This window comes from Solenopsis invicta, unplaced genomic scaffold (genome assembly GCF_016802725.1).
Source record: "Solenopsis invicta isolate M01_SB unplaced genomic scaffold, UNIL_Sinv_3.0 scaffold_38, whole genome shotgun sequence".
NCBI lineage: Eukaryota > Metazoa > Arthropoda > Insecta > Hymenoptera > Formicidae > Solenopsis > Solenopsis invicta.
Window position 1 is genome coordinate 784,982 of NW_024105284.1, and position 22,990 is coordinate 807,971.

The window sequence follows — 22,990 nt, forward strand, 5'->3', positions numbered from 1 at the left end:
CAATTTTATATTCATATTCATGTTCTAAGTACTAAAAGACACAATATTATCATGTTTGAACTAAATCAATGAAGAACTTTACCTCAATGTTTAACTCTGCGTAGCGCAGACATTCGTAACACAGCCAAAGAGTTAGGGTTACTCAACTTAGGTTAGGCGCTGCAATCAGTATTAACGAATCACCCCGGTGCTCGGTATTACGAATAGTCCCAACATCAACTGTGCGCATTATTGCGTATGATCGACAAAAATAGACATCACACAGCAAAAAGTAAACACGAAATGTTTCAAATACGTTCAACTTGACACAATACATTCAAAGTTTTCAAAAAAACCTTATTATCTTATTTAAATTTCGAAGAAATGCCGACTATCAGAAATTACTTCGACTGTCGCAAAACACATTTTTCACTACTACGACTTCAATATGACGCCATTTCCAACAAATCTTTGTTAGCAACATCGTTACATTAGGACGAGTTTACAGTGTTTAAAGTAAATTTTTAATATGTACCCATAAACAGATATTTCCAATTATCGAATTACCCCGTCTAACGATTTGCCCCGGTCTCCCCTATATATATATATATATATATATATATATATATATATATATATATATATTTGAAATAAATATACTCTTTTATAAACGATGTATTATTAAATAAGGCCCACTTATACATTTATTGTTATAATCTTTGCCATTTTTTTATTATGTATGTGGCTTGCAACAAAGAATAAATGATTTTCAATGACACTAACTTTCCATAAGTTAAAATTGCACTAAAATAGCAAAATTTCTTAAAGTTAAAATATTAATTATAGACAAAATTAAAAATAATTGTGATGTTTTACAATAATATAGATCTTAAAGTATTTCGTATTTGTAATTAATCATTTTAACAGTGAGTTAAAAAATATGTTTAATTCCTTTGTTATTTTTTATTCATTTTTAATTCAGGGCTTAATAAAAGAACAAAAATTTAATAAGGCCCAATGTCAAAGTATAACAAAAATTTCTTTTTTGGTTGTTTAAAAATGTTTTATATAGATGATAATTTTATTTTGACAAGTGATTAAAATAAATATTTTACTTTCTATATGTGTGTGTGTGTGTGTGTGTGTGTGTGTGTGTGTGTGTGTGTGTGTGTGTGTGCGTGTGCGTGTGCGCGCGCGCGCGCGCGTGTGTGTGTGTGTGTGTGTGTGTGTGTGTGTGTGTGTGTGTGTGTATAGCTATCAGATCTACATATAGAAGAGAAAAGGCTATTATGGCTACTGTCGACTATATGAATACTCTTATTATTTCCGTTATTAAGAGACGTATTCTAATAATAGCTTATAGAGTTATTTGTTTAGTAGCCCGCCGTTTTTTAGTGATGCTAATATCCCAATATATAATGACTGACAATTGTTATAAGGCATTTTTACTTTTGAGCACTTCTAAACTTTATCAAGGTATACTTTTAACCTTTAATTATATACACTTCCTCATTATTCTTAATCTTGAGTGTTATCACACAAAGGTACATACACTAAAGTGTCTTTTTGTTATTTAACTTTTTATTCGGCCGTATACATTTCGAGTTATAAAAAGTTAAAACAATAACATGAAATTTTGTTAATATAATTTTTTAAGCAAAATTTTTATATCAAAATATTTCTTCGATAAATCGATTGTCACTCTAAAAAGCGGTGTATAAAAACATTAAAGACAACATTTTATGCTTGTTGTTTAATGTTAAATAATGATAAAATAATATTTTTAATAAAATTTCTAATGATATTTCTAAAGCTTCTAACGCAGGAAAATTCTAAATAAAAAAATTCTAAACAATAGAAAATTAAAAATACATAATTTTGTAACAAGACATTGTGTATTTCTTTTAAATAAACCAACTTTTTAAAATTATTTTTAAATCATTACATTCTAAAGATGACACGACTAATGAGAAAATGACAAAGAGCTCAAATAACAAAATAGCTTGTATCTTTGATGATATTAGTCTTAGGACCCACGTTATTTAGATCTTTTCTTTTTGTTTTGATTAATGCTACATGCTATCAAAATGTAACCCTTTCTTTTCAACACCCTGTATATATATATATATATACACACGCACGCGCACGCGCACGCACGCACGCACGCACACACGCACACACACACAAGATGTCCCAGAAAACTTGCATCTCCTTTTAAGGGGGAAACCACAGTAAAATTTTGAAAAAATCGAAATTTTTTTTTTCGCTTATAAGGTGCTTTAGGGTCTTAAGAATAATATTCCAAAAGATGGAGTGCCGCAAAAATGTGTAAATACCCAAATTTTCCATTCTGCAGCAACGCCTCTCAGGTATGCTCCGAGCGCCTTTTGTGATTCCGGCGCGCGCTGTAATTTATGAGTACGGGAGCAGGTATAATGGCAGTCGATGGAGAAAGAATTTTTCTCCGAAAATTCTATAGTACTTAAGAATGCCTACAGGTGTCACCATGTCCAATATGCATTCAAAGAATACGTGTGTAAACCGTTAGAAAACCGAATCTCGATCGTTGAAACGGACGCTTTTTCGCTTCGCTTCGCTTCGCTTCGCTTTGCCTCGTATATACGTTCCATAATATTCGAATAATAGTGAAAATAAGCAGTGATTATTGAGAACTATGAGTGACAGAAGGAGTTGTCGTGAAAAGAAAGGTGCAAAAGGTTTTGATTCGTATGAAAAAAGACCGACAAAGAAAAACAAGCGACCGTTGAATCGCTATGAAATAGAAAAGCCGGAGGATTTAGACGTCAGCGCATCGGCGAAGAAATTAAAAGGGCGTGATGTTACTGACATTGAAGTGGATCCTACGTTTGGCTATAACATCGTAAATTTTGTAGCAGTTTTTGCCGCCATTTCCAATGTCGTCGTGTGTAAAGTGTGTCACTGTGAAGTGAGTTTCACAGAAAGCAGTAAACGAGGATTAGGATTTAAAATTGTTGTATCCTGTAAGAATTGTGACAAAACAGAAATACCGAGTTGCCCATATGTCAAGAATGCCTACGAAATTAATCGTAGAATTATTCTTGCCATGCGATTGCTTGGTGTTGGTTTGCAAGGCCTACGAAAATTTTGTGCATTTATGGAACTGCCCCGCCCGGTCTATCAATCGGTTTATGACACAATCGTTCAAAATATTTCTAATGCAACAAAAATCGTTTCCGAGAGGAGTCTGTCAAATGCAGCGAAAGAAGAAAAAAGACTTTCTGTCGAGAATGGAGAAATAAACGGAATCACGGTGTCGGGCGATGGATCATGGCGAAAACGCGGCTTTTCATCTCTGTATGGTTTCGTTTCACTTATCGGTTGGCACACTGGTACAGTTATCGATGTCTTAGTGAAATCAAAATACTGCAAATCATGCGAATTCTGGGCGAAAAAAGAACACACCGACGAATACAAGGAATGGGCAGAAAATCATGTTGACAATTGCGAAACAAATCACGAGGGATCAGCTGGAAAAATGGAGGTCGATGCTGTCATTGAAATGTTCCAGCGCTCTGAAGAATTGCATGATGTGCAGTATGTAAGTTATGTAGGCGATGGAGACTCGAAAACCTTTAAAGGTGTCACAGATGCTGAACCGTACGAAAACGTGACGATAACTAAAAAGAAATGCGTAGATCACGTACAAAAACGCATGGGCACCCACCTCCGTAATTTGAAGAAACGCACAAAAGGCTTGGGAGGAAAAGGGAAATTGACAGGTAAACTGATCGACGAACTGTCAATATATTTCGGGTTAGCTATTCGTAGAAATTGCGAATCAGTCGAAAAAATGAAGACAGCTATATGGGCCACATTACTTCACAAAATATCTACGGATAACCATCCCCAACACGACAATTGCCCGACTGGAAAAAATTCATGGTGCTCGTGGCAAAGGGCGAAATCTTCTAACACTTTGGCTACCTATACGCACAAACCACCAATGTCTGATGTAGTTTATGAAGCAATTAAGCCAGTTTACGAACAACTCACTGCGGATGATCTTCTCACTCGCTGCATCGGCGGTTCACACAAAATAATAATGAAAGTTTGAAATCGACAGTGTGGGCGATTGCTCCAAAAACTTTAAATTCAGGCAAAAAAGTTATCGATATTGCTGTCAACATCGCTTCGTGCATTTTTAATGACGGGTTACTGTCCGTTTTACGCATAATCGAAGTCATGGAGATGAAAAATGGCCCGAAAAATTATGAGCTGTGTATGGAATTAAATGAAAGGCGAATACAGAAGGCGGAGCGATCCATGACAGAGGGCGCAAAACAGGCCAGAATCGACCAGATGTCAATTCAAAAGGCCAAACATCAACAGGAAATTGACGAAGAAGGCCAGTTGTATGGTGCAGGCATCGCCGATTAGAGGTATATAAAAATATTATATGATTTTACAGTACTTAAAACTTTAAACGCGTTTTTCTCAAAACCACTTTTTTTTAACTGGGCGGACACATAACTTGAATAAATCTTTACCGATCGGTTTGAAATTTTCACAGTATATTCAGAATACCTTTCTCTATGGAACTGCGTAGGGGTTTTTTTTATATTATATAGTTTTTTTTATCAACAATTTTATGGCGTTTTTTTTGTTACATTTGCAAGTTTTTCTTAAAACGTGCGCCATTTTGCGAAAAATTAACATATCGAAAAAATCCTACGCAGTTCCATACCCATTTATATATAGAACCTAAAAAACTTTCATTTTTTGTTCCAGGTCAAAAATTACGGACTGTAGATGTCCGCCCATGGGCCCTCCTGTAAAAATAGGCGCCACAGGACAAGTGTTGCACAGCCGCCATTTTGTAATAAAAATGCGTCAAAAAATTTTAAATTGTAGTTCGTTTATGATGTTATACTGCTTATTTTACAGATTTTTGATTCATCATTTCATTGACCCAAAAAAAATTCCCGAAAATAGCCTTACTTTTTCGTGCTCTACTGTGGTTTTCCCCCTTAAGATCAGATTCTTTGGAAATTTCTAAGAAAAAAATCCTAATACAAAAATGTTGAGGGTATAATGGTTTTTAGATTATTCGCAATTAAAATAATTTACGAATTACAGAGCTGACATTTTGCGCGCTCAAGCATGGTGACATGACAAGGTACTACAAGGATACCTCTTGGCATTGAGGTTGTCATATAAAAACGTAGTGACATCCATATTAAAAAATTATGACTATAGTAAACATATTTGTAAATTACATATGCATAATTAGTGTTTTCAATAAAATATCAATTCAATAACAAGATGTAACGATAACCGTTGGGTCAGCTGTCAAAATCAATTCATTACCATGTTCATATAATAAAAACTTTCCTTTTTATAGGAACTTTTACTTTATAATATATTATCATAACAATTCTTATCATATGAACATGGTAAGAAAGTGATTTTGACAACTGATCCAACAATTATCGTAATATCTTGTTATTGAATTAATATTTTATTGAAAACGTTAATTATGCATATGTAATGTACAAATATGTTTGCTACAGTTGTAATTTCTTAATATAAATGTATTTATATGACAATCTCAATTTCAAGAGGTACCCTTGTGGTACCGTGTTATGTCACCATGCCTGAGCGCGCAAATGTCAGCTCTGTGATTCGTAAACTTTAATCGCGAATAATTTAAGAACCATTATACCTTCGACATTTTTATATTAAAATTTTTCTTAGAATGTTCCAAAAAATCTGTTTTTAAGGAATGCAAATTTTCACACCCTCTGTGTGTGTGTGTGTGTGTGTGTGTGTGTGTGTGTGTGTGTGTGTGTGTGCGCGCGCACGCGCGCGCGCGCCTGCAAACGCGTGTGTGTATTCAAAATTTGAGCGATAATTAAACATATAACGCTAATTTAGAACAATGCAGGATATTATTATATTAATTGAATAATATATTAAGAAACTAAAAACAAAAAAATTAATATTAAGTTATTAATTATAAAGGTAGTCTAGACAATATATTTATCAAAGAATTACAATAAAACATTATTTAAACATTGAGCATAACAGAAATGTATATAAAAAATAAAATAAAAACTTATTAAAAAAAATAATGCACATAATAAACAATCTTTAATACATTTTAGAATTATCTTATAATCCTCACACATCAGTTCAATTTCATCTCGTTGTATACGCACAAATTTTTTAATGTAATATTAATTGCCCTTTAAGCTGCTGCACAATTTTCCAGCCATCTCTATGGAGCAAACGTATACAGTGTGTCCCATAAGTTTTAAGACTGTGGCTATAAAAAACGCAAAAAAATTACAAAAATGTTTTCAACAAATTTTTTATTCGAAATAGTCTCCATTAGTAATACACCTGTTGGCACAATCTTTCAACCTTTTCATGCATTTCAAAAACTTCTCTTTTAAAATACTGCTTAACTTCGTTGTCACGGCTTCTTGTATCTCGTCTATCGATGCAAAATGGTCCCCTTTCAAGTCCATCTTTAATTTGGGGAACAGAAAGTAGTAAAGGGGACTCAAATCAGGCGAGTACGATGAGTGGCTGAGCACAGGAACCATTTTTTTGGTCAAAAATTGAGTGTTAATCGCCACGGTATGTTATCGTGCAAGAGAAAAAAAGAACGATCTCTCCACAACTCGATTCTAACACGCGCAATTCTTTTGAAAAGGCAATCTAGCACTTGTTGATAGAATAAAGCATTCACAGTAGTACCTTGAGAAACAAATTCTTTGTGGACAATGCCTTTGGAGTAAAAAAAAAATGACCAACATTGTCTTAATTTTTGATTTTTAAAATCGCAATTTTTTTTAGTCGCGGCAAATTTTTGCCGACTCACTCAGCACTTTGGCATTTCGTTTTAGAATCGTACGCGAAACACCAACTTTCGTCACCCGTAATAATGGATTCAAAAAAATTCGGCTGTTTCAATCATTTCCAACAAGTCATGTGCGTGAGAAACTCGTTGCTGTCTCTGTTCAGAGGTTAACGCATGTGGAATAAAACGCACGCACAGCTTTCTTTTCTTCAAATCGCTCCTAATAACGCGTTGTACAATGGTTTTTGGTATTCCAATTAATTCTTCTATCAACCTACAACTCGCATTACGATGGTCCTTTAACACAACTGCGATTTTAGATGTTTTCGTTATTCTTCGTGATGCATGGCCGTCCGCTCCTTTCGTCGTCTTCAACCGATTCTCTACCTTCCGCAAAAATGTTATATCACCAAAAAACAGTAGCACGAGACATAACAGATCCATAAGCCAATTTTAACATTTTAAACGTTTCCGTAGCACTTTTACCGGCTTTAACGCAAAATGTAATCGCAACACGTTGTTCGTTATTTTTATTCATCGTAAAATTATGACCGCAGCCACTTTGATACTACCGCAGTGTTGCCAAGTCATTTTAAAAGTTAGCCCCTAAAAAGTACTTTAAAATCCCCTAAAAACCCCTAACAACTAGAACAAATCCCCTAAATTTTTATTAGCAAAATTAATTTTGATGAATATTTATAATCCCGGGAGTTGATTAAGTCTACAATTGCATAAAAGAAATTGTAAGATTATAGAAGTAGAATAATAGTAATAGTAATGTTATATAACAAGTTTGATCTATTTACAATAAAGATACGTCTTATGAACGATGACGGCAAGAACACGTGACAATCCTCCGAGTACTGTGATTGGTTCGCTCTTATAACAAACGCTGTTGTAAAGACTTTTTTTACAATAAACTATTAATCGGTATCAGTCATAAGCTGTAAGAATTAATCAATCACAGTCAAATATGAAAAAAAATATTCGACTGTGATTGGTCAATTCTTATAGCTTACAACTTATCATACTGGTTAATAGCTTATTGTAGAAAGGCTATAAGCATAAAGTTCTACTACCTTCTACAATGTACTTTACAACTGGTAACAATTTACAACTGCGTCTTATAACACTTTACGCAAAGTGTGTGCTATAGCCTTCGTAGATCAAATAGTAGTAAGATTTAATAAATAAGACGGAATTTGCTTAAAAAGTAAGTATATATTAACGTATATATTAAAAAACTCTGAACAACTAAGATAAACATTCTTTACATATTATACTTCATGTAAATATACTATTATATACTATAGACTGACATATATATATATATATATATATATATATATATAATATATATATATATAATTGTATTTCATTGTAACTTAACTATACTAAAATATGTATAACGGTGTAAAACATTACATTATAAAATATAGTATGCTACCTGGATAAAATACTTAATTATTATATTGATTCAAATAATTCTAGGATTTCCATAGAATCACCAAGATTTAAGTCATCATACATTAATATGTTAAATTTTTCGATTATAGATGTAGTTAGTTCAAAATCTACACAAGTAATGTAGATTTTTGAATTTCAAATAATATCTTATTCTCATTATAGCTTCTGTCACGTCAATAGAAAGTTGATTTCTCAATTTACATTTTATTATATTGTAAATGGAAAATGTTATTTCTACGGTTGCAATGGAAATTGGTAATAAAAATAAGCCTAATGCTAATCGGTTAATATTTTTAAAACGTTCTCCAGCACTGTTTTTATCATTAAATACTTTTGATTAAAATTGTAAATAATCCTCTGTATTATTCCATACTTTATTAGCAATTAAATTCCATTCTAATTGACAATGTTCTACAAAAAATCTTGGAAATTGCAACATTATATCTCTTATTTGGATTTTCTTTTGAGAGGTAGCAGATTCAGGCATAAAATTTTAATTTTTTGAAGAATATCAATATTTAGTGTAAGTCTATACTAGATTTCTTTGCAAATAGCTATTAAAAATTGTTTATATTTTATTTTTACATTTAATATATCGTCTTTTTTCATTGTTTTAACTATGATATCAAACTCATATCCAGCTATAGTCTTCATGCATTCTGTGCTGTTCAAAATTAAAATTTGCTAATTGTGCATTAGTAATTAATTCTAATTATCCAAGCACAACAATCTTCTGCAACATGCTTTTGTATAACATAAACACGTCTCCAAATAATAAAAATGGATTAACATTTTCACTTTGAAAAAGCATATTTGTTTTACATATAATTGCCAAGTTGTCTCTTAAAAATACTAAATACGCTTTATAAGCTGAACAATCCATTATTAAATATAATTGTTCTGCCATATAACATCTGTCCTCTATCTTGACTTTTTAAAAAAAAAGATACAAAGCATCCCATTGTAATAATATAGTACGTATAGCTGCATCTCGAGCTAACCATCTTGTTCCTGACAATTTTGCTACTTTATTTGGAATATTACCTTTCAACTGTAAGTATAGATTTCTATATTCCGTTATACATTTCGCATTATAAGAAAAATAATTATAAACTTCTCTTATAAAAAATTCCAGACGTTTAGGAAGAATTTGGCAAGCTTTTTCAGTACACAAATGGAGAGAATGACAAATACATTTTATTATTACAACATCTGGGACTTCATTTATAAAAAGAGTTGCAAAAGAATGTGATAACCGACCTACCATTACATTAGCACCATCTACACCAATACCAATTAAATTTTTTAATTTTAGATTATCATTTATCAATTGCTGTTTTATAATGTAAAAGACTTTCTGCATCACATTTCTCTAATAATAGTAATCTTTAAAATGTAGTAATAATTTCTTTTCTTTTTACAGAATAGTATCTTATCATAATACACAGAACTTTATCAGAAACAAGATCTGTACTTTCGTCCACAATATTAGAAAATAAGGAATCACCTACATCATCTACTAACTAAAGAAACATACAAAGTGCAATAACATTTTTCAATAGCATTGTACACTTGGTTCTATGTAATTTCAAATTAAATAGATAATATTGCGGAATTTGAATCTATTCTCGAAAGTAATTCACATAAATGATTAACTGTATTTATTGATGAAAGCTGTGCAATAAAAATACTTAATTTTAATTCTGTTTTTCTTTGCGTATTTGTAACATCTTGTCTGACATTAATATATATATCTAATTTCGCTTCTTAATCGAGTTTAATGTTTCATGTATGCTTTAAAGATTTAGAATGATTAAGTAAATCTTTTTTATGAGCAATTAAGGTACACTTGCAATATTTACAGTATGCTCGCGTGGTACATCCCGTTGGATCAGCAAGTCGTGCTAAAATAACGTAATTTTTATGGTGTGTGTGAAGCTGGCGTATCATTTTGTGGAAACTCACGAAATGTTGAGAGTTCTGGCTTTATTTACAATAGTTCTATAGTTCCTGATAGATAAAACAAATAGTTCTGGCCTTTAAAGCGAAAAAAACGTATAGGACAAAGTGAGACGCCAGGTTCACGCAGCGTCTCAGTTTGTCCTGCGTCATTTTCCAGACCCAATGTGTGTGTGAAGCTGGCACATTATTTGGTGGAAAATCACTAAACATTGACAGTTCTGAGTTTATTTTCAATAGTTCTACAGTTCCTGATAGATAAAACAAATAGTTCTGGCCTTTAAAGCGAAAAAAACGCATAGGACAAAGTGAGGTGCCAGGTTCACGCAGCACCTCAGTTTGTCCTACGACATTTTCCAGACCGAATTCTTGTAGGATTTTAAAAGATCTATAGTTCTATATGAGTTCTAGAAAGAGTTCCAGCGTTTAACATAGTTTATTTATTTTTTTTTTAAATTATTATAAAACATTTATGTTATAATATTATATAATAGAGTTCCGTGTACAAAAAAATATTTTTCCTACAGTTCTCAACATATTAAAGAGCGTTCCGAAGAGTTCCGGGCGATTCCGATATTAGTTAATTAACAAAAAATTAATAACTCCCGAAAAAGTCGATTTTCCGCACATATAGGTAAGGTGCTGGACTTTTTCGAAGAGTTCTGTGTACGAAAAAATATTTTTCCTACAGTTCTCAACATACCAAAGCGCGTTCCAAAGAGTTCCGGGCGATTCCGATATTAGTTCATTAACAAAAAATTAATAACTCCCGAAAAAGTCGATTTTCCGCACATATAGGTGAGGTGCTGGTCTTTTTCGAAGAGTTCTGTGTACGAAAAAATATTTTTCCTACAGTTCTCAACATATTAAAGCACGTTCCGAAGAGTTCCGGGCGATTCCGATATTAGTTAATTAACAAAAAATTAATAACTCCCGAAAAAGCCGATTTTCCGCACATATAGGTAAGGTGCTGGACTTTTTCGAAGAGTTCTGTGTACAAAAAAATATTTTTCCTACAGTTCTCAACATATTAAAGAGTGTTCCGAAGAGTTCCGGGCGATTCCCATATTAGTTAATTAACAAAAAATTAATAACTCCCGAAAAAGTCGATTTTCCGCACATATAGGTGAGGTGCTGGACTTTTTCGAAGAGTTCTGTGTACGAAAAAATATTTTTCCTACAGTTCTCAACATATTAAAGCGCGTTCCGAAGAGTTCCGGGCGATTCCGATATTAGTTCATTAACAAAAAATTAATAACTCCCGAAAAAGTCGATTTTCCGCACATATAGGTGAGGTGCTGGACTTTTTCGAAGAGTTCTGTGTACGAAAAAATATTTTTCCTACAGTTCTCAACATATTAAAGCGCGTTCCGAAGAGTTCCGGGCGATTCCGATATTAGTTCATTAACAAAAAATTAATAACTCCCGAAAAAGTCGATTTTCCGCACATATAGGTGAGGTGCTGGTCTTTTTCGAAAAGTTCTGTGTACGAAAAAATATTTTTCCTACAGTTCTCAACATATTAAAGCGCCTTCCAAAGAGTTCTAGTCGATTGCATAATTTATTAGTTAATAATAAATTGTTAACTCCCTCAAAACACGTATTTTGTCATATATGGGTGAGACGCTGGTCTTTATTCGAGAGTTCTGTGTACCAAAAAATATTTTTCCAATAGTTCTTAACGTAACAAAGCGCCTTCCGAAGAGATCCGGTCGATTCCGTTATTTAATATTTAATAAAAAATTATTAACTCCCGCCAAACACGTATTTTGTCATATATGGGTGAGACGCTGCAGCGTCAACTAATAAATTATGTATGGTAAATTATGTATGGAAAAATACGTGTTTGGCGGGAGTTAATAATTTTTTATTAAATATTAAATAACGGAATCGACCGGAACTCTTCGGAAGGCGCTTTGTTACGTTAAGAACTATTGGAAAAATATTTTTTGGTACACAGAACTCTCGAATAAAGACCAGCGTCTCACCCATATATGACAAAATACGTGTTTGGCGGGAGTTAACAATTTATTATTAACTAATAGATTATGCAATCAACCGGAATTCTTCGGAAGGCGCTTTGTTACGTTAAGAACTATTGGAAAAATATTTTTTGATAGACAGAACTCTCGAATAAAAACCAGCGTCTCACATATATATGATAAAATACGTGTTTGGCGGGAGTTAACAATTTATTATTAATTAATTAATTATGCAATCGACCGGAACTCTTCGGAAGGCGCTTTGTTACGTTAAGAACTATTGGAAAAATATTTTTTGATACACAGAACTCTCGAATAAAGACCAGCGTCTCACCCATATATGACAGAATACGTGTTTGGCGGGAGTTAACAATTTATTATTAACTAATAAATTATGCAATCGACCGGAACTCTTCGGAAGGCGCTTTGATACGTTAAGAACTATTGGAAAAATATTTTTTGGTACACAGAACTCTCGAATAAAGACCAGGGTCTCACCCATATATGACAAAATACGTGTTTGGCGGGAGTTAACAATTTATTATTAACTAATAAATTATGCAATCGACCGGAACTCTTCGGAAGACGCTTTGATACGTTAAGAACTATTGGAAAAATATTTTTTGGTACACAGAACTCTCGAATAAAGACCAGCGTCTCAACCATATATGACAAAATACGTGTTTGGCGGGAGTTAACAATTTATTATTAACTAATAAATTATGCAATCGACCGGAACTCTTCGGAAGGCGTTTATATACATTCAGAACTGGAGGAAAAATATTTTTTTGTACACGGAACTCTATTATGTAATATTATAAAATAAATATTTTATAATAATTTTTCTTTTTTTATTAAATAAACTATGTTAAACGCTAGAACTCTTTCTAGAACTTATCTAGAACTATAGATCTTTTAAAATCCTACAAGAATTCGGTCTGGAAAATGACGCAGGACAAACTGAGACGTTGCATGAACCTGGCGTCTCACTTTGTCCTATACGTTTTTTTCGCTTTAAAGGCCGGAACTATTTGTTTTATCTATCAGGAACTATAGAACTATTGTAAATAAAGCCAGAACTCTCAACATTTTGTGAGTTTCCACGAAATGATACGCCAGCTTCACACACACACATTTTTATGTCAATTCAAACAATACTTAGTTAAAAATAGTTTTACATAGTGTGAATCATTAGTAAATAATAACAATTTTCTATTTTTATCAGTTTTGGGTAATTATTTCTATAATTTTCAATAAATATATTTTTAAAATCATATATTAATATTTTACATATTTGTTGCTTCCTAAAAATGTTTTGTTTATATTTTTCTCATGCATTTTTTCCTCGTAATGCAGTTTAAAGAATATAAAAGTCATTGTGCAGCGTAAAACAAACCCTCCCTCCCTTTCTCCCCCCCCCCCATCACAATCTCTCCACCCTCTCCCCCCTCTCTCTCTTCCTCTCATTCTCTCCATAAAAATAAACAAGAACTCCCAAATCTTCAATCATAATGTTGATTTCATAAATTTTTTCATATTTTTATTAATTTATTTTCTTAAAGTATAAAAAAGATGTCTGTTAAGTTAGCATTCCCACCACAAAAAATCGAAACAGCACCTATGCCAAAATTAAATGCTTTTTATGTGCCAATTATGTACCCTATTTGAAATTTTTGTGCTCGAGCGTTTTAGCAGGAAATTGAGATTGAAGATGGGGGTGCTAGCTTAACGTTAAGCCAGTACCCATATAAATAATTAATAAAATAAAAAACTAAATATACTAAAATTAAGTTCTTTTTATGTGCTTTTCAACAATATATAAATAAATGTTCGTACTCAACCTTTTCGACCAGAAAATCGTCCCCAAAGTACAAATTCACATTCGCGGTACAAAAGTAAAGTGCCAGTAAAAATGCAGATATTAAATCGGTCATAGACCCAAGATATTCTTATATTTATGTGCTTTCGAAATATGCAAGACGAGATTTTTGTGCTCATCCCATTCGACCAAAAAACCACCCCTGAAGTAAGTAACCATGTTCGCACATAAATAAGTATTTTCTTATTTATGTGAGTATTTGAAATACTCACGACAAGATTTTTGTGCTCAATCCCATAATCAAAAAACCGATCCTGAAGAGAGCACCCCACTGTACCGGTACAAGAGTGAAGTACCAAAAAAAAGCAGATATTAAATTGATCATAAGCCCAAGATATTCTTATATTTATGTGCTTTCGAAATATGTAAAATGAGATTTTTGTGCTCATTTTCTTCGACCAAAAAACCGCCCTTGAAGTAAGCACCCACGTTCGCGGTACAAAAGTAAAGTGTCAATAAAAAAGCAACTACAAAATTAATTATAAGCTTAAAATATTCTCTTATGTATGTGCTTTCGGAATATGCAAAACGAAATTTTTGTGCTCATTCCGTCCGACTGAAAAATTGCCCCTGAAGTGAGCACCCACGTTCGCGATATAAGAATAAAGTGCACAAAAATCTCGTGCGTATTTCGAAAGCACATAAATATAAAAATATTTTGGAATTATAATCAATTTAATGTCTGCATTTTTACTGGTACTTTACTCTTGTACTGCAAAGGTGGATTCGTACTTTGAAGACAATTTTCTAGTCAAAGAGATTGAGTACAAATATTTATTTATATATTGTTAGAAAGCACATAAAAAACACTTAATTCTAGTGTATTTATTTTTTTATTTTATTAATTATTTATATGAGTGGGTGCTGACTTAACGTTAAGCTGGCACCCCCCACCTTCAATCTCAATTTCCTGCTAAACCGCTCGAGCACAAAAATTTCAAATTGGGTACATAATTAGCACATAAAAAGCACTTAATTTTGGCATAGGTGGCGTTTCGGTTTTTTGTGGTGGGGGTGCTAACTTAACAGACATCTTCACTTTACGTTTTTACAACTATTTACTGACTGTTAGGCGGAAAAAGGATAGTCGAGACCGATTTTTACAAATGTTTTAAAGCGATTTCGTTATTCTGTTTTATCCAAATACTCTTTATTTAAAAATACCACGTCGGAAAACTTTATATGTGATTTCTCGCTTATAACGTCACGACTGGCCGCGGCGATTAGACAAGAGCCTTAAAATATAAATCTCTAATAAGTTAACTTTAAAAATTAAAATCGCATTAAAATGAAAAAGTTGTTTATGTGTACTTAGATTATACAAAGATAATCAGATAAAACAGCAATCATGATCATCAGGTAATTTAAATATAATTGACTGACTCCGAAGATAAAAACATGTTCGGCAAGTAGGCCAGACGACATATCAACATGTCTAGACCAAACTTTCTGTTTTCGAAGTAAAGCTGATATTTGTCATAGCCAATATCTTCCCGTGAAGAAGAAAATAAAATAGAAAGTAAAACAATTAGCTGTTTAAAAACCACTAATTTTTAGATTCAGTTCGTATACAGAACGTTTAGTCCATATATATTTATATATACGGCCGACTATTCAGGAGCCTCAACAATAAATCATTTGAGAAATTGAAATATTGGTAAGTGTATTCGTTAACATTTTTTGCAAGAGAAAAATCAACGAGTTAAATGGTAAAATAAAATATACTAAACAAGGAGTTAATTATGATAATAATAACGAGCATCTTTCGGAAAATGAGACAATTACAAAGACAATATATGTGCAAGTGCAAGTGCAATTAAATCAAACTTGCGTTTTACATTTGATACATAAATATTTCAACAATTACGAAGATCCACGATTAACACGATTGACACGCAATGCAGTTAAAGAGTCTCAAAACAAGAATTTTGCAAATTAAATGTCATATTATTACGAGCTTGAGTTTTTTAAGCTTCAAATGTTATTATCATTATTTTATCATCATTTAAAATATTTTAGAATACTTAATAGTTACCTTGTATATTAACTAAAACTTTCATTTTTCTACAAGCATCTGACATTTTTCTTTATCTGTTTTAAAATAACTCTTTCTGTTTCTTGTAAGTAAACACTTCAAGATAGATTCGTGATAATATCGCTATTATCATTCGAAACAAAATTATCGAGCCAATTGCTGATAAACATAAAATTGATTTACCTGTGGAATATTTGCGTTAAGTTGACGATTCAAGGCATCCCGCTCCTTCTCGACTTCTGCCAATCGCGCTTCCATCTCCTGGAGCCGCTCCTGGTGCTCGCGCATCGACTCCATCATCTTGTCACGCTCATCCAACATTTGCACCATCAGTTGCTCAATGTTCCCATCTTCGCCGGAGAATTGCGAGCTCCGCTGGCTCATACTGTCCTCCGCGATCGTCGGCATCACATCGCACATCATATTCCACATTTTGCACGTTGTAGGTTACCGCTATCGTCGATTATTATACTACTTCGTTATTATTCACACACCCCGAAAATAATGGATCTGCGAGAGAATTATTGGTGAATTACCGCACACGCCGCTAATGCACGCACTATTTGTAGCGTGTGATAGGCTCACACAAAATGAGATATATACATGTATGTACGCGCGCCCGTGTACGTATTCCACGTCAAACATACTCTTTCCTGAGCGCGCTTCTTTGACATCTCTCTTCTCTTTCAAGCTCAAGTACCTCATTCTCTTGCATTTCAATTCTTTCTTTTCTCTCCTTTCTCTTTCTCCCCTTCTCGCTCATGCTTCGCGTTCTAAATTTCCGCAATCGCAATTGCTAAATCATTTTTTCATCGCAATTGTGTGCCATGTAAATAGAATATTTGTGTAAATTCATAACTTATAATAAAATTCAGGATAAGTGTATGATCGTTTGTTCACATCTATTTCGTTCGGAGTCATATATATAAGTGAAAGTGTAACAGGTAAAAAAAATATATGTATATGTGTATATATGTAAGGTGAACGTGATACACATGTAGCTAATAAGAAATAATCAATCCTGTCATTTTTTTTTTTTGTTTAGAAATTCTTGGTAAGTCTTTCAAGCATGACTAAATAAGAGAAAATTATCATCCAATTCAGTATCTTTATTCAGATTGTCTATTGATTTGTTTTTTCATAGGTACCATTACAGAAATCATTCTTTTGCAATATTTAGGTACAGAATCTGAAATTTGTGTATCGTCCTAATCTAATAAATGACCGTAATTTAAGATATTTTTTGGCAAAAAACCTACTTGTAGAATAATACGTGTAAGTCTTTTGTTTTTATTTGATAAAGTACCTCTTAAAACGAAGATGTAGATTATGGACTTTCCGATGTTACTCTTAATGATCAAAAAGATCTTGACTATGTACCTTCTCCTAAGAAATCTAAAATGTATAAGAAATAATAAGTGAATGAAAAATCTTATCAATATTAAACTTGCTAAAATTAGGGTAGACCGAGACGAATCGCATCATTATAAATTTTAAGACAGTTATCGTTTTTTGTTTCATACGATCTATTTATCATGTCAGTTTCTTTCGCATGCTCCCTTTGCAGCGAAAACAATAAACAACAATTCTGTATTGCGTCAGTCAAAAAACACAGAGATCGTGAGTGCGCGAAGAAATGTTTATCATATAAAATCACAATCCCAATTTTGCAAGTTTGTAACAAAGAGGCTTAATAGCTTATTTCAAAGTTATTCATTTATTTTTATTTCTTTTAAACTGGTGATCCGCTTTACGCCCGATGTTGGAGCGAATCGACAATTTCATTTTCTAAATTTTTTTGTTTCGCAATAAGAAATTTCCATATTTATGTACGATTTTATTACATAAAACTCAAGCCAAAGGTGTAAAAATTAAAAATTTATAATAAAACTTAATAACAAAATTATTTTTTTATTTTTTTACTTATGAAAAAAAATTAATCCAATTCACCTCAATCTACTTTACATTATTTCGATTATTTTTTAAAAATTGCTTTATCAATTGAAAAGCAAAAAAAAGAGATTGAAAGATAATGATAAATTCCTACACCGGTTTGTTAGCAAAACTTCAGAGACGCCGAGATTAAGTTAAACAGATCGTTACAAAAATATTCAGCAAATCAAACAAGTCTGAGAACGTTTCTTAAAAAAAAAGGGGGGGGGAACACGGCATCGCTAATGATCGACAGGTCAAGAAGTGAGGTCTTGACCTAACCTTAAAGACATCTTAAATTAGTCAAGGTCAGCATTTTTTTCGCCCTAATAATTTATATGAAACATTTTTGTCTTATTGTTAGACTTAAGAATTTTTAAATATTCTAATATCTCCGGATTCGGTTATTTTATTTACTTATAGAGCAACAAGAATACATTTAAGAGGTACTTTAACAAATAGAAACTTACTATTGATATATAATGGATATATACAAAGTGGATCCCTTGTGAGATGAGTGTTTTGAGAAATTTTGTTTGATATTGTTTATATCTGATATTATTTATTTCTTTTAATCTTATTTTTAATTTTCTTCTTGTTTGGTCTACACATAATGTTTTAGTTCTTGTAACATATTTTATATATTACATTATTGTTAGATGTGGAAGTTTTTCTATTCTTTTATATTTTGTCTACCGAGTTTATTTAAACATCTATAGTAACAATAAATTCTTATTTATTCATAGCTGACTAATTCTGAAACACTTTTCATGTATTGGAATTGTTATTTGTTTTTCCGCATAAACTGATTCGTTGTCACCATGAATTTTTTGTATTGTTAGTCAAGTTTAATACTTAATGTTAAAATTTTTTAACCTACTATTTATTTTGTTAAAAATTATATCTAGCGGATAAATGTTCTTTAATAATAAAGTAACTACCATTTCCACGTTTTTCTGTTTAAATTTTTGAAAAAAAGTGTAACTTCCTAAACTTGTTTTGCAGATTTATACAAAATCAATGTAAAATGTAAATACACTTCTCTATTAACGAGACTAATCATAATTTAAATGTGTCAGTGCACATTGGACAAATGGCATATAAATTTTCTTTTTGATAAATTATCTATCTTTTAAATAAATTGTTTATTTTTATTTTTCGGTATTTAAACTGCTTTTATTAAAACAGTTAAAACAGTTCAATTTTAATGTTTTAATTTTATATAATGTTATTTAATACACAGAAATATATTTTATTAGTTTATTTCATAACTAACTTCTGCATAATATCAGATTATATCTAAATTATTGCCTTCTACAATTATTGCCTACTATGACAGTTTTAGCGCCCAATTTCTTAAACACTCATTTTTGATTATATGAAAACATTAATTATTGCAAAATACAAAATAATACCATAAAAATTGCCATACCATCTGACCGAGAACACTTTTTAATTTAAATTTCTATTTGCAATGTTCAGTTTTTGTTTAAGAAATATAGTCTGAAAATAATTTGACATTGATCTTTCTCTATTATTAAATTACTTATCAATTTAATAGATCTGTATGGAATGCTGAGGGATCCAGTTTCAAACCTTGGCCGAGGTAATACTTTTTGCAATAAATTTCTTTACACTTTTTGGAATAAGGGAGGGAGAGGAGAGGAGAGGATAGTAGAGATGCTTATAAGTATCAAACTTATTAAATTATTGAGTTGCAATTTAATTTTTGTGATATTACATTTCCAAGTTCTTCCTGAAAAACTGTTTTAAGTCCGGCAAATATGCGGCGCGCAGTTTGGGGAAACTTGTAAATGTTTATAAATTCACCTAGAAAATTATTGAACACTAAGAACTGCTTTCGATCGGTATAGTCATTCTTGCTATTTAAATGTGTTCATACACTTAGGATATTGTCTTGGTCATATTAAGATATTGTTCATATTATCAATTTAATTTGTGATATTATGTATTTCAGCTTTAATTGGAAATGTGTGTCAAAATCAACAAATATTCGCGTGAACTAAAAATTTATATAAAATTATTAATCACCAAGGTTTTACTAAACAAATATCACTTTCTTCTGATAATGTTAGACATTTTCGTCGATCGACTTATTACTATTTAGTCTTCTCACATGTCAACAGAATATTATTGTTTCTCTAAATCAAATCGACTATCATGCAAAGGTGTTTGTGCCTGCGAACATGAAGCCGTAGTAAAAACGCGCTTCTCTGCCTCTTCGTCGATGAGAACTTCTACACGATCGCGCTCGCTTCGATCGAGAGCGCTCGTCCACCGTCGCGATTGTGAAGCCGACGTTTCCCGATCACTGGACGCATTCACCTCGCCGATCGCGCAAGTGAAGAGAACTCGTGCATCTTGCCGTAGTAAAAGCCTTCTCACCACGTATCGTATACGCATCTCAACTTGGTGTATACACACTCAATCTTGCAATTTTCAGTTAGAGAGAGAGAGAGAGAGAGAGAGAGAGAGAGAGAGAGAGAGGCTTGCGCGCGCTGTCATGATATCAAATTCGAAAGCCGTTTGCTAATTCTTTTTTCTTACTGAATCTCAATCACCTGTATTCGCAGTTTAATTTTCAATATAACCTTCTTTCATTTCTCTGATTTCAATGGCATAGAAACATCTTTGAATCAGACTTAAGTGTTGAAATAATCTTGTGCTCCATTTGGTAAAACCACTCGATCAACTTTTGATTTTAAGCTTTATTTAGCACCATGATAAATCAGTAACACAGAAAATATAGCAATTTGTTTTTTCTTCTATCTCAAAAAAAATACATCATCAAGATCACTGAACATTTTTTCGTACCCTTGTTCTTATTTCCATAAACAAAATCTCAGTATTACTTTATAGAAATTTGTTGTTGTTTTGAAAACACTTTGTTATGAATCTCTACATTTTCACCGATCTTAAAATTTTTCCTTTAGAAACACACATTTTCAAACTTCATACTATTTTAATTCCTTCTCGTTAAATATTTTCTTCCTTCAAAACAGGTTTCAGGAAAACAAAACACTACTGTTTAAAATTTTCAACATGCATGAAACACGAAAGATTAAATATAAAGTTTTTAAAAAATTTTTTTTTAATTTATACAAACAAGCACATTATAACATTTTTCTCTTTTCTCTTTCTTCCACAAATACTTTAGTTTTATAAATGGTTTAATATTAAAAAACATTTTAATTTTTGTAAAAAATAAATTTTATGCAAGAAAGTTAATATCATTGAATGAAATTGTCGCATTAATTTGTTTCATAAAAGCATTTTAAAGCTTTGAAAGTCAACCTAAAAAGAATTTTTTGTTAATTTCTGTTCGATAATGTCATGAAGCTGTAGTGTTTAAAGTAAAAAAAAAATATTGAAAAAATAATCTTAAATTTTATCAATTTTATGTAATTTAGAAACAAAATATCATAACGACAAAACTACAAGACAAATTTAAAGCTTTATCTTTCTTTTCTAAAATGCATCTTTAAAAACTTGTTTCCAATTTTTTTCACAAAGATATTTAATTTTTCATGAAATGCGAGAAAATTTCAAATTGAAACAGTTGAATGATAGCGTAACTCATGCTTTCATAATTTTGAGAATACACTTCCATATGTATTCCCTTTAAAAATTCTAACGAGTTTTTCTGGTTGTCTCAATGCTGTTATACATTATTAATGCCATTTTGTAAATAATGTTTAGTTATCAAAGCAAGAAACAACTTGATACAGAACTGCTCTTCCAAGCTATCATTCTTGTAACTCTTCTAGTCTGGTTCATGATTTGAAAACAATTTTAACAAGTCAACTACGTAAGCAATAATAATAGTACTAACAGTAGTAATACTACGTTGCATCCATTATAAAATATTTGGGACTAGAGAGAACATTAGATGGCAATAATATTTTATCCCAGGTATATCACTGTCCGTCCTCTTCTCCAATTCAGTAACGAGACTTTCGATCATACTGTTCAACAATCCGGTGGCCTATCCACTAGAAGCCTGATTTTCACACAGCATAGTTAACACCTAGAAGAAAGCCGGTGTCACCTCATTCTTGGACTTTTCTTGAATTTCTCGGTCACATGTTGATTTATTCTTCAATTTTCGCCGACGATTTTCCTTTTCGAGTCTTAAACTAGCACTAAGAGCTCTTATGGAGCTTGTCCTCCTTGCGTGAGTACATAGTAATCCTAGCAGAAAGGAGATCGAAGATGGATCATGGACCAGGAGACTTTCGTGACGTTTGCTTACTTCATTGACATCGAAGAAAGAAGAGAGAAAATAAGATTGAAAGAGAGAGAAAGAGAAAGAGAGAGAGAGAGAGAGAGAGAGAGTGACTGGATGAGACGCGCGGCGCCGATTCATACATACGATTCGTACACGACAGACACTGTACTGCGCGACGCCGATACTCCGAGGTTCAATCCATAGCAGCGACAACAACGACGCGGTCGGGCAGCATCCTAACGGCGCGTTTTCCTACACGTAACGTTGAAACACCGACACACCTATTTTCCGGAATTCCTACCGCCCTTGTCTACGATACACCATTCCCGATACCGGCGGCCATCTTGCGCCATGACATCGCCGTCACCGAAGGCGCGCCCGACTCCGCCCGAGCGCCATCGTCACAATCGTAAACTCTAGGCCACGTTCTGCGACCGGCGGAGCACGGCACGGCATTCAAGATCGATTATACACTCGGGGACGTAAATATCCATTTGAAGCTGTGTTCTGATATTTCAACTAGAGGTGCGTTTCATTTTTCATCAGAGTACTAAAAATCTATAATATAATATCTATAGTATAATGTAAATTATAAATTTTCAGTATTTGCAATGAATTTTAGAATGCAGCCTAGACATGCAATTTATTAATGCATAAAATT

At 32.4% G+C, this 22,990-nt stretch overlaps 1 protein-coding gene across 20 annotated transcripts in view; it reads right to left on the reverse strand.

Annotated features, from left to right (window-relative positions):
• LOC120356744 (liprin-alpha-1-like) overlaps positions 1-22,691 on the reverse strand; it is a 226,234-nt gene extending 203,543 nt beyond the window's left edge. For 14 of the 20 annotated variants that reach the window (XM_039459412.1, XM_039459402.1, XM_039459401.1 and 11 more), the window contains exon 1: positions 16,332-21,789. In XM_039459412.1, coding sequence (XP_039315346.1) covers positions 16,332-16,580 — 249 coding nt within the window. In that variant the 5' untranslated portion in view covers positions 16,581-21,789. Of the gene's footprint in view, positions 1-16,331 lie in introns of all 20 variants that reach the window. The other 6 variants (XM_039459394.1, XM_039459396.1, XM_039459397.1 and 3 more) reach the window with 6 other exon arrangements.
• Positions 22,692-22,990: the final 299 nt, after the last annotated feature.